Here is an 11,089-nt window from a genome sequence, read left to right on the forward strand (position 1 = left end):
TACTTTTACGGAAAAGCTGACCTTAGCTGAGGCTTTAAATAGGAAGGCAATTCAGAAGGACTGGCTACAACCTCAACTTGTGAGGGGGAAAAAAATGAGGGACTTTTTGGAGACATGATGGACAAGAATGCCACCTTCTGGGAAATTCCGATGTTTACTTGATGTTAGTTCTAAAATACGGTCGGTAAACTTCCATTTTGATTGGAGCAGGATCACTCATGTCCAAAAAGTGGGTAACAAGCCGAGGAGGGCTGACTTAGGATGCCTGAACAGTGCTTGAATGTTTGAATCAAGAGCTGCTGCCCTGGCCATGGGACTGCTGGGACTGCATCCCCTCCTTTTATGCCATCTCCTCCCAAGGCTGAGACACCTCTTCTACACCTTCCCCCCACAGAGCTTGTGCGTGCAGCTCCCCGGGAGCCTGTGTCATAGTTGGGTGTGGATGTTCCAGTGCCTGCCTGTACACCCTGGGTGCCGGGTGACAATGGGACCCCTTTCTTACATCACTGGTGACACCCCTGGACCCCGGGTACCTTCCTAGTGCTGGGGTGGCCCTGGCTCAGTGTCCAAGAGGACAGCGATCAGGTCAGACAGGAGCAGAGAGCTACCTAGGAGCCCTGAGCCATGTCTGGCCTTTTTGTGTCTGGAGAAAGCCGCCGTGGTTCCCAGGAGAACCATGGCAATTCCCAGGGGCTGCTCTGTCCCCAAGAGAGGTAAGAGCCAGGGGCTGGGGCTGGGTGGGCACCGCGGGGTCAAATGTGAGGGCTCATGAAAGGCCTTTGTGGTTTGTCCATCGGGAGCTTCTGCCCAGCCCCTGAGGGCTGGGGTTCTTCACAGGCTGCCCAGGAGCAGAGCCTCACTGCCCTGTGCAGAGCCCGTCCCTGACATCTCCCTGCCCCCACGCAGCCCCCTTGGCCCCACGGGCTCTCCCCGCAGGCCGTGCAGCCTTGGGGCCAGCAGCACTGCCACCCCCATGCCCACCCTCCATGGCCTCTCCTCCTTCCTCAGGACTGAGTGGAGGTCCGGGAGCCACCTCCGGCTGGCCTGGGTCGAGGATGAGGCGGAAGAGATCAGTCTCCCCGTCCCAGACAAGGTGGTCCAGCTGATGGAGACAGGTGAGTGAGGGGCGTTTGGCTGCTTTGCTGTGCTCCTGCATGGCAGTGGCTGCTGGGCACATCCCCGGCCTCTTCCGTGCCAGTCCCCTCTTTGGGTCCCCCTGCCCAGGGCTGGCTCTCTCCTCGGGAGCTGGCACGGGGCTGGGTGCCGGGTAGGGCCCTTCAGTTACTCCTGCCAGCACCTTCAGCTCACTCTCCTCCCTTGCTTTCTTAGATCCCAATCCTGATGCCACCTTCCTTTGGTATTCAGCGGAAGAGGGCCAGGAGATGAGTGGGGATGCTCAGGAAGAGTTAGGAGAGGTACCTACAGAGACTCTCACCTGCCTTGTGCCTGCTCCAGCTGCCCCCATGCTCAAAGATGCCTTCCCAGACAGCTGCCCTCTGGGCAAAGCTGGGGAAAAAAGAAAAAAAAAAAAAAGAGAGCCCCATAACCTTCTCTTGTTGCAGGAGCGGGACAAAGAGCGTGTGAGAGATCTGGTAGTCAACCTTTGCCCCTCCACCCTCAGGAGTCTGCAGGATGTCTCGCAGGTCTGGCATTTTCAGAGCAGGTCACAGTTTCCCCTGTGCAAACCCCCCAGGGAGGTTTCTCCCCCAAAGCCCTCTGCACCCTGACGGGTACAGAGGCATAGAAAGGAGCAGAGGCTGCAGTGGGAAGGGGCTCTGGCCACCTCCTGGCCATGGCAGATGGGTGTGGGGATTCTTCCCTGAGGCTGCTGGGAGGGACCCCTCCCTCTGTGTGGCATCTGAGGGGATGGTTGCAGCCCAGTGGCAGCACCATCCTCCCCTCTGTTCCCTGCAGACAGAAAAAATCTTGAGGTGCATCCACAGAGAAGTGGAGGAAGTGTGCACGGAACCAGGGCAGGTCCTCCTGAGATCCGTGCTTGGTCTGCTCAGCGAGTGCTGCCCTGAAGAAACAGTTCAGACCCTCTTGAGGATCAGTCCCTCCTGTGACAAGTATGAGCCCCAAGAGCCCTGGGGACTTGCTGCATAGCCCAGGCACAGCACAGTGGCCAAGGCAGCCCTGCTAACAGAGTGTTCTGGCTTGCAGCGCTGCGCTGGCCATGTGGGAGATGCTGCTGTCCCTGCCCAGCACTTCAGAGACAGTTCTTGACTGGCTGCTCAGTGTGATCCAGGGCTGGAGACCAGTCTGTGCTATCCCATCTGTGAGTGACCAGAGCAGTTCTTGCTCATGACTCCAAGGCAGTCGATGGCCCCACGTGCAGCCCAGGGGCTTTGGCAGTGCCCCAGCAGCTTCCTTGCCCTGAGAGCTGTCCCTGTGTCTTTCTGCAGGCAAGCCAGGTCCTGTACAGGCTCAGCCAGCGGCCCCGCGGCCAGAGGATCCTGGAAGCGCTCTTCCCCAGGCTCCTCATGAGCTTGACCTACAAACTTTCCCTGGCTGCAGTGATCCTGGGGCGGGAGCAGCCTGGGGCTGATCAACCCGTCCCTTTCGGGTGCGCCATCCCCTTCCCCTGCCATTCCTTCCCCTGGGCCCTCGGCCTGGGCCCCTGCTCTGTCTGTAACCGGACCTTGCTCTGCACACAGGCTGGCAGTGGAGGGCGTTAAAGTTCTGCTGCACGCTGCTGGCTGTCAAGGCCACGTCCAGAACATCCAGGAGGAGGGCGGCTGGGACATGATGCTGCAAGCAGACACCCTCGAGAGAGGAATCAGTCTGCTGGCCAGGTGAGAGCCCTTTGTAGGCAGCAGTGCCTTGGCAGCCCCATCCCCGGGGGCAGAGAAGTCCCCAGGCACCCAGGCCCCGGGCTGCAGCCACAGCGCTGGCCAGGGAGCGATCCGAGTGGCAAGGGGTGCTCCTTGCCTGGGGAGAGAGCAGGGCGCAGTCAGCAGCAAGTGGTGTGGAGGCTGTGGCTGGGGGCAAAGGCGTGTCCTGGCCTGGGCTGGCCTGGCTGGGCAGGGCAGGGCAATCCCAGCAAGGCTTTGCCTGCCCTGCTCACTGCCAGCACTGCTTTTCTTGCCCTGTCCTGCCCAGAGAGCTGAGGAAGAGCCCAGCTGAGCAGCAAGCCTTCATGTTCCAGCACATGAAGGAGATTCTTACTCACAGGAGGGAATGGCAGACCAACTTTGCCTTGACTTTCTATACTGAGGTAAGCCTGGTGGGAAGCAGTGCCTCTGCCAGATGCTCCTGAAGCCGTCCCTCTGGCACAGGCGGCTGCTGCCGGGTGGGATGACAGTCCCTGGAGCTGGGACAGAGGGCTCTGCTGCCAGTCAGTCTCTGGGGCCTCCATCCAGCCCTTCCTGCTGGGGCAGTGCTCAGCACCCCCACGTGTCCACAGGCAGGGCTGCCCCCCGGAGGGGCTGTGTCAGCCCCCAGGCCCCGACCTGGCAGGGGTAGCCAGGAGCTGCAGAGTGCCAAGGTCCCACAGCTCTGCCCATCTCTCACCGCTGTTGTTCTTTCAGCTGCTGGGCTGCCAGGGCCTTGGAAAGGACTGGAGTGACCTGCGCCTCCTCCACTCCTACCTGAGCCATGGCACACAGACAGTCCGTCTGAGGGCACTCCGGGGCTTGGTGGCACTCGCAGGAGATCCACAGATGGTGAGCGAGGCGTAGTCAGGCGGAGCCGCCTTGGCAGCCTGGGGCTGGGGCAGGGGTAACGCGCTGGCTTGGGCCTGGCTGCGAGGAAGGAGGTGGCTGTCAGCAGAGAGAGGGGTGGCTGAGCAGGAGCCACAGAGCCTTTGCTCTCCTTGCTCTCTCCTTCATCCCCATTGGCACGTGCAGTGCCTGCCGGGAAGCCGGGTGGGAGGCTGGTGCTCAGCACGCAGGGCGTTTGTGCCAGGCTGCTCCTCCGCTGTTCCACCCTCACAGCAATTCTCTGTTTCCTCCAGGCAAGAGAAATGCGGGGCAGCTCTCTGCTGGAGAGCATCCTGGCGTGCCTGAAGGATCCATCCAGAGACATCAGGATGGAGGCCTTGCTCTTCTTCTGCACCATGATGGGCCAGCTGAAGAGGAAAGAGGCCAGCCCCGTCGCTCTGCTGCTGGTGGAGAAGCTCGCAGCCCTCTTTGGTGATGTAAGGCTGATGTGGGACCTGACCCCGTCGAGGGGCATGGGGCAAGGACAGCTGCCCTCCAGCCCAGCCCCGCTGGCAGCACTTGGGCAGGGCTGCTGCCCTCCTCATGCCCCTGGGCTCTGCTGGGAGGGCTGCTGGGCTCTGCACCCAGCATGGCTTCTCCTTGGCCTCAGCCTCTAGAGTTACACTTTGCTGCAGTCACGCTCTCTTCCTTCCTTCCTTCCCACCAGGAGTCCAGCCAGGTTCAAGAGCTCTCCCTCAGCCTCTTTGAAGATACCATGAAGGCTGTGGTGAGCAGAGACAAGGCAGAGATGAAGGAGGCAACACGCAGGGTTGTGCTCTCACTCTTCCTGCACGTGAACGCTGAGAGCAGGAGTGTGGCTGAGGTAGAGAGCTGAAAGCTGAGCACCTGCTTTGCCCTTCCTTCCCTCTGCCCCAGCCCTGGCAGCAGCAGCTCCTCAGCTGTTGCCCGTTTCTCTTGTGCTGGCTGTGAGAGTGCCATAGCTGAGGTGGTGGCTGCCCTGTGTCCCTGCCTCGGGCATTGAAGCCCGGGCATTCAGGCTCTGTCCCCAGCTGCCTCTTCCCATAAGTAGCTGGGGACAGCTGGCAGCCTTGCCAAGAGGAGGGGGACAACAGGTCTCCTTCTCTGAGCTGTGGTGCCAGCTCCCACCTGCTGCTGTTTTGCAGGCCTCTGGCAAAGGCCTCCTCATCTGTGCCAAGTTCCTGGGCTGGAGGAAGCTGAAGAGGGTTATTAAGAAGCAGAAGACCTGGCTGATTGGAGAGACTTTGGTGAGGACAACCCCCAGGTGCCAGGGCCTGGGCTGGACAAGGGATGCTCCATGTGCCCAGGGTGTGGCTGTGCCTGGGGGCGAAGGGGTGGGATGGGCAGAGGGACTGCTCTTGCACACGTTGGGGGGGGAGGAACGGTCTGTGCCAGCCCCATGACATGACCTTGGGCACTCTCCAGCTGAAGCAGGACAGGAGAAGGGTGGAAGATTACGTGTGCTTCAGCCTGCCCTACCTGCGGGACTCTCAGACCAGCGTGAGACTGGAGGCCATCAGGTTCATGGGTGAGCCACAGCCCCCGGGGACCCTCTTCTGGCAGCCCGGCCCCAGCCCCCGGCGCTGCCCTGGCAGGCAGGAGCAGCCCTGTGGCTGTCCCGGGCAGGGCCCTGGCCTCCTGCTGCCCCCTCTGCTCTGCCCTGGCCTGCCCAGGCCTTGGTGGGCGCCTGGCTCAGTGTCAGCAGCGCCCTCGGGGACTTGCCCGGGGCCATCCGTGCGGAGTGCTGGGCAGGAGGGCGTGCGGCCGAGCTGGCCGGGCCGGGGGCTGTGCTGCCGCAGTGCTGGGGAGGGGGAGGTCTGACGGGAGCTCTGTGCACAGGGACTGCTGCGCAGCGCCTGGGGAGGAACGGATCCAAACGGACGATGGAGGTTGTGTGGGATGGTGAGTAGGGTCAGAGGGGTGTTGGTGGGGCAGGGGAGAGAGCCTGGGCAGGGTGCTGGCATTCCTGGCTCTGCTGCTGCAGGGCAAGGAGGGAGAAGCTGTGACTGTCCCATCCCTGCTCCTCCCAGTCAGGGAAAGAGAGCGATGGGGCTTGCATAGAAGGGTCTGTGCAGACAGCAGGGTTTCACCACTGCTCACCTTCTTTCTTTTTTCTTTTCTTTTTTTCTTTTTTTCTTTCTTTCTGCTGCAGCTCTCAAGCGCTGTGATGATGACCCTGATGCCTCAGTCAGGTCCCTAGCAGGTCAGACCTTGAACATCCTGCAGGCTGGGAGGGAGCTGGAGAGATCAAGATGGTCCTTCCCAGGCCTGTGCTTCTGGCGCTGATGAGATGGGTCAAGGACAATCTTGCTGCCTCCATCTTCCTGACGGTACTTTCACCACTGCCCCATCATGGCCCTGAGAAGACTCCTGTCCCCTGGCTCCCCCACTTAAACCTCCCTAATGTCATCCCAGGCAGAGGAAGCGGCTCTGCTGGGGTGAAGGTCCTGGTGGAATGATGATCCCCAAGCCTGCAGAGCACACAGCATTTGTCCTGGCCTCTCCTGCTACCTGCACATCAGCTTAGCCCTGTGAGTGCCCTCGCCCCAGCTTACTGGACAGCCAGGTTACCCTTCTTTAGGCTGGTGCTGCAAGGAGGTACAGGGCCTGGAATGATCAGCCTCATCACCAATCACACCTGCACGGGGACAGCCCTGGTCACAGCTGAGGATGAGGATGAACACTTGCTCCTCACAGCAGTCCTGCTCAGTGTCATGGGCATCAGCAGCTGGTGCTGAGTTCTTACAGCCTACCTACAGGTGAGGAATTGCATCAGCAGCCGGAGACTCCCAACTGATTCCAACTCTCCCAAGAGAGCGAGAAGCAGCTGCTGCATTCCTCTTCTGTCACTTCCAGGAGGTCACCAGGGTGTCTGCAGAGTCTGTGGCCTCTCCCCCAGAGACCTGGAGCAGCTCGAGTCATGCGGCTGAGCACACACCCAAAGCAGATCCTCTCGGAGGCTGTTTGGATTCATCACGAGCTGCCCCCCAGAGGCTACAGGAGGTTCCAGCCTTGCCGGGCAGGGTTCGTGTCACCGTGTGGGCCCAGGCGGCTTGGGACAGCTGGGCAGGGCACAGCTGAGCCAGAGCTGCTTTCCTTGTCTCCTCAAAGCAGCGGGATGTGCAGCCTCCTGGCCTCTGGCATAGCTTCCAATAGGTCAAAGAGGTCCCCAAATAAAATGTGGCCTTTGGAAAGCACAGCATGTGTTGAAATCTGTTGTATGGGACCTGGGCTCTGATCCTGGGACCGATGGGTGATCCTGGCCTCAACGCGTCACAGAATCCTAGGAGTTTTTCAGGCTCCGTTTTCTCACCTCTCCGGTGACTGTAAATGCAGAACACTCTGTATCCCTGCAGTGTCACAGTCAGGCTGTTCGGTTGCGGCTTCCCTCCGAGACATCTGGGGAAAAAGCAAACCTGTCTCTGGTTTGATGATTCTCCCGTTGTCTGACTCTGAGCAGTGCTCTGGAGCTCCAGCTTTGGGTGCAGTTCTGGGTTGTGCCCTGCAGAGGAAGAAGAGGCAGTGTTGCTGCCCAGCTCTCCCACTGTTGCTCACTACAGCTCCAAAAGTCCACACCAATGGGCCTGGCAAAAATACACAAGCAGTGACCACTGAAATCTTTTGATGGCCCACAGCCCCAGCTACCAGGAATTACAGTTTACCAGAGAGCCTCTTACCTCCACTTCAGTCATCCAGGCTTCCTCACATCCTCTGCTTGCTCTTGCTTCCTGCTTCCTTCAACACACCATGGATGCTTCCTCTTTCTTCTCCAGCACCTCCTGCTGCAAGGGGACACAGTCAGCACCAACAACACCGGCCTGACAGAGAGGCACCAGGACAGTCCCCACATGGAAGCTCTCCACACCCAGCCCCTCACAGGACAAAATCACAACCACAAAAAAACCCCACCTCACAGAACAGCTCTTCCCTCCTGTAGAGGATTGCATTTGGCCTGCACAAGGCCTTACAGGCCCTGCTCATCATTGAGCCAAGGTTACAGTTAAACTCATGCTGCAGCAGTCCCTGTGCACAGAGCTCCCGTCAGACCTCCCCCTCCCCAGCACTGCGGCAGCACAGCCCCCGGCCCGGCCAGCTCGGCCGCACGCCCTCCTGCCCAGCACTCCGCACGGATGGCCCTGGGCAAGTCCCCGAGGGCGCTGCTGACACTGAGCCAGGCACCCACCAAGGCCTGGGCAGGCCAGGGCAGAGCAGAGGGGGCAGCAGGAGGCCAGGGCCCTGCCCGAGACAGCCACAGGGCTGCTCCTGCCTGCCAGGGCAGCGCCGGGGGCTGGGGCCGGGCTGCCAGAAGAGGGTCCCCGGGGGCTGTGGCTCACCCATGAACCTGATGGCCTCCAATCTCACGCTGGTCTGGGAGTCCCACAGGTAGGGCAGGCTGAAGCACACGTAATCTTCCACCCTGCTCCTGTCCTGCTTCAGCTGGAGAGTGCCCAAGGTCATGTCATGGGGCTGGCACAGACCCTTCACCCCCCCCCAACGTGTGCAAGAGCAGTCCCTCTGCCCATCCCACCCCTTCCCCCCCAGGCACAGCCACACCCTGGGCACATGGGGCATCCCTTGTCCAGCCCAGGCCCTGGCACCTGGGGGTTGTCCTCACCAAAGTCTCTCCGATCAGCCAGGTCTTCTGCTTCTTAAGAACCCTCTTCAGCTTCCTCCAGCCCAGGAACTTGGCACAGATGAGGAGGCCTTTGCCAGAGGCCTGCAAAACAGCAGCAGGTGGGAGCTGGCACCACAGCTCAGAGAAGGAGACCTGTTGTCCCCCTCCTCTTGGCAAGGCTGCCAGCTGTCCCCAGCTACTTCTGGGAAGAGGCAGCTGGGGACAAAGCCTGAATGCCCGGGCTTCAATGCCCGAGGCAGGGACACGGGGCAGCCACCACCTCAGCTATGGCACTCTCAAAGCCAGCACAAGAGAAACGGGCAAGGGCTGATGAGCTGCTGCCGCCAGGGCTGGGGCAGAGGGAAGGAAGGGCAAAGCAGGTGCTCAGCTTTCAGCTCTCTACCTCAGCCACACTCCTGCTCTCAGCGTTCACGTGCAGGAAGAGTGAGAGCACAACCCAGCGTGTTGCCTCCTTCATCTCTGCCTTGTCTCTGCTCACCACAGCCTTCATGGTATCTTCAAAGAGGCTGAGGGAGAGCTCTTGAACCTGGCTGGACTCCTGGTGGGAAGGAAGAGAGCGTGACTGCAGCAAAGTGTAACTCTAGAGGCTGAGGCCAAGGAGAAGCCATGCTGGGTGCAGAGCCCAGCAGCCCTCCCAGCAGAGCCCAGGGGCATGAGGAGGGCAGCAGCCCTGCCCAAGTGCTGCCGGCGGGGCTGGGCTGGAGGGCAGCTGTCCTTGCCCCATGCCCCTCGACGGGGTCAGGTCCCACATCAGCCTTACATCACCAAAGAGGGCTGCGAGCTTCTCCACCAGCAGCAGAGCGACGGGGCTGGCCTCTTTCCTCTTCAGCTGGCCCATCATGGTGCAGAAGAAGAGCAAGGCCTCCATCCTGATGTCTCTGGATGGATCCTTCAGGCACGCCAGGATGCTCTCCAGCAGAGAGCTGCCCCGCATTTCTCTTCCCTGGAGGAAACAGAGAATTGCTGTGAGGGTGGAGCAGCGGAGGAGCAGCCTGGCACAAACGCCCTGCGTGCTGAGCACCAGCCTCCCACCCGGCTTCCCGGCAGGCGCTGCGCGTGCCGATGAGGATGAAGGAGAGAGCAAGGAGAGCAAAGGCTCTGTGGCCCCTGCTCAGCCACCCCTCTCTCTGCTGACAGCCACCTCCTTCCTCGTGGCCAGGCCCAAGCCAGCGCGTTACCCCTGCCCCAGCCCCAGGCTGCCAAGGCGGCTCCACCTGACTACGCCTCGCTCACCATCTGTGGATCTCCTGCGAGTGCCACCAAGCCCTGGAGTGCCCTCAGACGGACTGTCTGTGTGCCATGGCTCAGGTAGGAGTGGAGGAGGCGCAGGTCACTCCAGTCCTTTCCAAGGCCCTGGCAGCCCAGCAGCTGAAAGAACAACAGCAATGAGAGACGGGCAGAGCTGCGGGACCTTGGCACTCTGCAGCTCCTGGCTACCCCTGCCAGGTCGGGGCCTGGGGGCTGACACAGCCCCTCCGGGGGGCAGCCCTGCCTGTGGACACGTGGGGGTGCTGAGCACTGCCCCAGCAGGAAGGGCTGGATGGAGGCCCCAGAGACTGACTGGCAGCAGAGCCCTCTGTCCCAGCTCCAGGGACTGTCATCCCACCCGGCAGCAGCCGCCTGTGCCAGAGGGACGGCTTCAGGAGCATCTGGCAGAGGCACTGCTTCCCACCAGGCTTACCTCAGTATAGAAAGTCAAGGCAAAGTTGGTCTGCCATTCCCTCCTGTGAGTAAGAATCTCCTTCATGTGCTGGAACAGGAGGCGTTGCTGCTCAGCTGGGCTCTTCCTCAGCTCTCTGGGCAGGACAGGGCAAGAAAAGCAGTGCTGGCAGTGAGCAGGGCAGGCAAAGCCTTGCTGGGATTGCCCTGCCCAGCCCAGCCAGGCCAGCCCAGGCCAGGACACGCCTTTGCCCCCAGCCACAGCCTCCACACCACTTGCTGCTGACTGGGCCCTGCTCTCTCCCCAGGCAAGGAGCATCCCTTGCCACTCGGATCGCTCCCTGGCCAGCGCTGCGGCTGCAGCCCGGGGCCTGGGGACTTCTCTGACGCCGGAGATGGGGCTGCCGAGGCACTGCTGCCTACAAAGGGCTCTCACCTGGCCAGCAGACTGATTCCTCTCTCGAGGGTGTCTGCTTGCAGCATCATGTCCCAGCCGCCCTCCTCCTGGATGTTCTGGACGTGGCCTTGACAGCCAGCAGCGTGCAGCAGAACTTTAATGGCCTCCACTGCCAGCCTGTGTGCAGAGCAAGGTCTGGTTACACACAGAGCAGGGGCCCAGGCCAAGGGCCCAGGGGAAGGAATGGCAGGGGAAGGGGATGGCGCACCCGAAAGGGACGGGTTGATCAGCCCCAGGCTGCTCCCGCCCCAGGATCACTGCAGCCAGGGAAAGTTTGTAGGTCAAGCTCATGAGGAGCCTGGGGAAGAGCGCATCCAGGATCCTCTGGCCGCGGGGCCGCTGGCTGAGCCTGTACAGGACCTGGCTTGCCTGCAGAAAGACACAGGGACAGCTCTCAGGGCAAGGAAGCTGCTGGGGCACTGCCAAAGCCCCTGGGCTGCACGTGGAGCCATCGACTGCCTTGAAGTCGTGAGCAAGAGCTGCTCTGGTCACTCACAGATGGGATAGCACAGATTGGTCTCCAGCCCTGGATCACACTGAGCAGCCAGTCAAGAACTGTCTCTGAAGTGCTGGGCAGGGACAGCAGCATCTCCCACATGGCCAGCGCAGCGCTGCAAGCCAGAACACTCTGTTAGCAGGGCTGCTTTGGCCACTGTG

The 11,089-nt window shown here is 61.1% G+C and overlaps 1 protein-coding gene and 2 long non-coding RNA genes across 3 annotated transcripts; 1 reads left to right on the plus strand and 2 right to left on the minus strand.

The window, feature by feature from the left end:
• Positions 1–1,028: 1,028 nt before the first annotated feature.
• LOC115598863 lies at positions 1,029–1,592 on the plus strand. Its single transcript, XR_003987980.1, has 3 exons — positions 1,029–1,115; positions 1,330–1,415; positions 1,563–1,592. It is a non-coding gene; the product is annotated as an uncharacterized LOC115598863 (long non-coding RNA).
• Positions 1,593–7,692: 6,100 nt separating this feature from the next.
• On the minus strand, positions 7,693–8,328 carry LOC115598864. Its single transcript, XR_003987981.1, has 3 exons — positions 8,296–8,328; positions 8,015–8,117; positions 7,693–7,703 (listed from the first exon to the last, which is right to left on the minus strand). It is a non-coding gene; the product is annotated as an uncharacterized LOC115598864 (long non-coding RNA).
• A 1,206-nt stretch (positions 8,329–9,534) lies between these two features.
• On the minus strand, positions 9,535–10,732 carry LOC115598875 (maestro heat-like repeat-containing protein family member 7). Its single transcript, XM_030457285.1, has 4 exons — positions 10,641–10,732; positions 10,412–10,549; positions 9,998–10,112; positions 9,535–9,684 (listed from the first exon to the last, which is right to left on the minus strand). Exons 1-4 carry the CDS (start codon positions 10,721–10,723, stop codon positions 9,535–9,537), a joined length of 486 nt encoding a protein of 161 aa, XP_030313145.1. The 5' UTR covers positions 10,724–10,732.
• Positions 10,733–11,089: the final 357 nt, after the last annotated feature.

This window comes from Calypte anna, chromosome 10, assembly GCF_003957555.1.
Source record: "Calypte anna isolate BGI_N300 chromosome 10, bCalAnn1_v1.p, whole genome shotgun sequence".
In the NCBI taxonomy this organism is placed as follows: Eukaryota; Metazoa; Chordata; class Aves; order Apodiformes; family Trochilidae; genus Calypte; species Calypte anna.